Source organism: Myotis brandtii, unplaced genomic scaffold (genome assembly GCF_000412655.1).
Source record: "Myotis brandtii unplaced genomic scaffold, ASM41265v1 scaffold825, whole genome shotgun sequence".
Classification (NCBI taxonomy): Eukaryota; Metazoa; Chordata; class Mammalia; order Chiroptera; family Vespertilionidae; genus Myotis; species Myotis brandtii.
In genome coordinates, this window is record NW_005371349.1 from 2855366 (window position 1) to 2856726 (window position 1361).

Consider the following 1361-nt stretch of genomic DNA (forward strand, 5'->3'; position numbering starts at 1 on the left):
GGGTTGGGATTGGAGGGACTGGATGGAGACCTGGGGAAGAGATGGCTTTGCAGGGAGGGAGTGGGGAATAGGGTTGGGGAGTCCCTCGAGGGCAGGAAGACAGGAAGGAGCTCAGGCCACAGTGGGGTTGGGGGTGGCTGAACTTTCTTTTTCCATCATGAGATGACCTGGGTAGTGCCAAGGGCCTGCCTAGTCCCAGAGTCGAGGCCCAGCTGGCCTTGGCACCAGGGCTCCCATGTGTGAGGAGTCCAGATGAACCTGCCCCCAAACCCAGAGAGAGCTTTGAGTTCAGAGTCCAACCCTATTCGGTAATAATGGTCTGATTCTCCATCAGGACCAGAGAGCGGCGAGAGGAAGGACCACGGGGGTGTTTGTAGTTTCCTCGGGGGCCCCAGCCTTGTGTCTGTGTGCCCAGCTCCATGCCTGGCATGTAGGGGCCACTAAGTGTTCAATGAATAAATGATTGATAACATGTACCCAGCCAGCAAGGTTTTATTAGGCATGAGGGGGGCGGGGATGTCAAAGGCTGGCACTGCCCACTGAGCCCCACTGTGCTGTCCTTTCTTCCTGCTTGTTGATGCCCCGACCCCGAATCCTGTCCCTGCCTGGCCCTATCCATGTGGCCCTACAAGGGCTGGCACCCTGGCTCCAGACCCTTCTTGCTCAAGATGTGGGTGAGCATTGGGAGGGTCCTTCCTGAGCTAGGTGTGCCCCCCGCCCAGGGGAGACCCAGAAGCTGGAGACCGTGTGGCTCTCGGGGATCTGCCAGAACGAGAAGAACGAGGTGATGAGCAGCAAGCTGGACATCGACAACATGGCGGGCGTCTTCTACATGCTGCTCGTGGCCATGGGGCTGGCCTTGCTGGTCTTCGCGTGGGAGCACCTGGTCTACTGGAAGCTGCGCCACTCGGTGCCCAGCACATCCCGGCTGGACCTCCTGCTGGCCTTCAGCAGGGTGGGTACCGCCCCGGCCTAGGCAGCGCCAGCGTTCGGGACACCCGACGCAGATAAGTCAGAGGTAGCCATGGCCCCGCTCACAGATGTAAAAACGGGGGGTCCCCCAGTGGCCTGGCCGGCGGCATCACAGCCCCGGGGAAGCAGCGCTGCGCCTGCAGGCAGGTGGTTCCCTGCGGCCGCCAGGCTCCTCCGCTGGACCCTCCCTGCCTTACTCCCCGCGTGGCTTTCGAAGGGGTTAACTTCTTGGAGCCGCAGAGAGTCCTGGGTAATCTCACAGCAGCCCAGGGCCCGGCACAGGGGGGCGCGTAACAAGTGTTAGTTGCTTCCTAGGACTTAGAGGTGCCTGGGCTGGTGCCTAGACAGGGAGGGGCCCCGGAGAGGAGGGCGCGCTCACAGCGGGTCTC

At 61.8% G+C, this 1361-nt stretch overlaps 1 protein-coding gene across 1 annotated transcript in view; it reads left to right on the plus strand.

Moving 5' to 3' along the window:
- The window catches only part of GRIN2C (glutamate receptor, ionotropic, N-methyl D-aspartate 2C), a 14496-nt gene extending 13141 nt beyond the window's left edge, over positions 1 to 1355 (plus strand). Inside the window, exon 13 of the mRNA XM_014531753.1 lies at positions 723 to 1355. Within this exon, the coding sequence (XP_014387239.1) occupies positions 723 to 976 (254 nt within the window). The 3' untranslated portion in view covers positions 977 to 1355. The remainder of the gene's footprint in view (positions 1 to 722) is intronic.
- Positions 1356 to 1361: the final 6 nt, after the last annotated feature.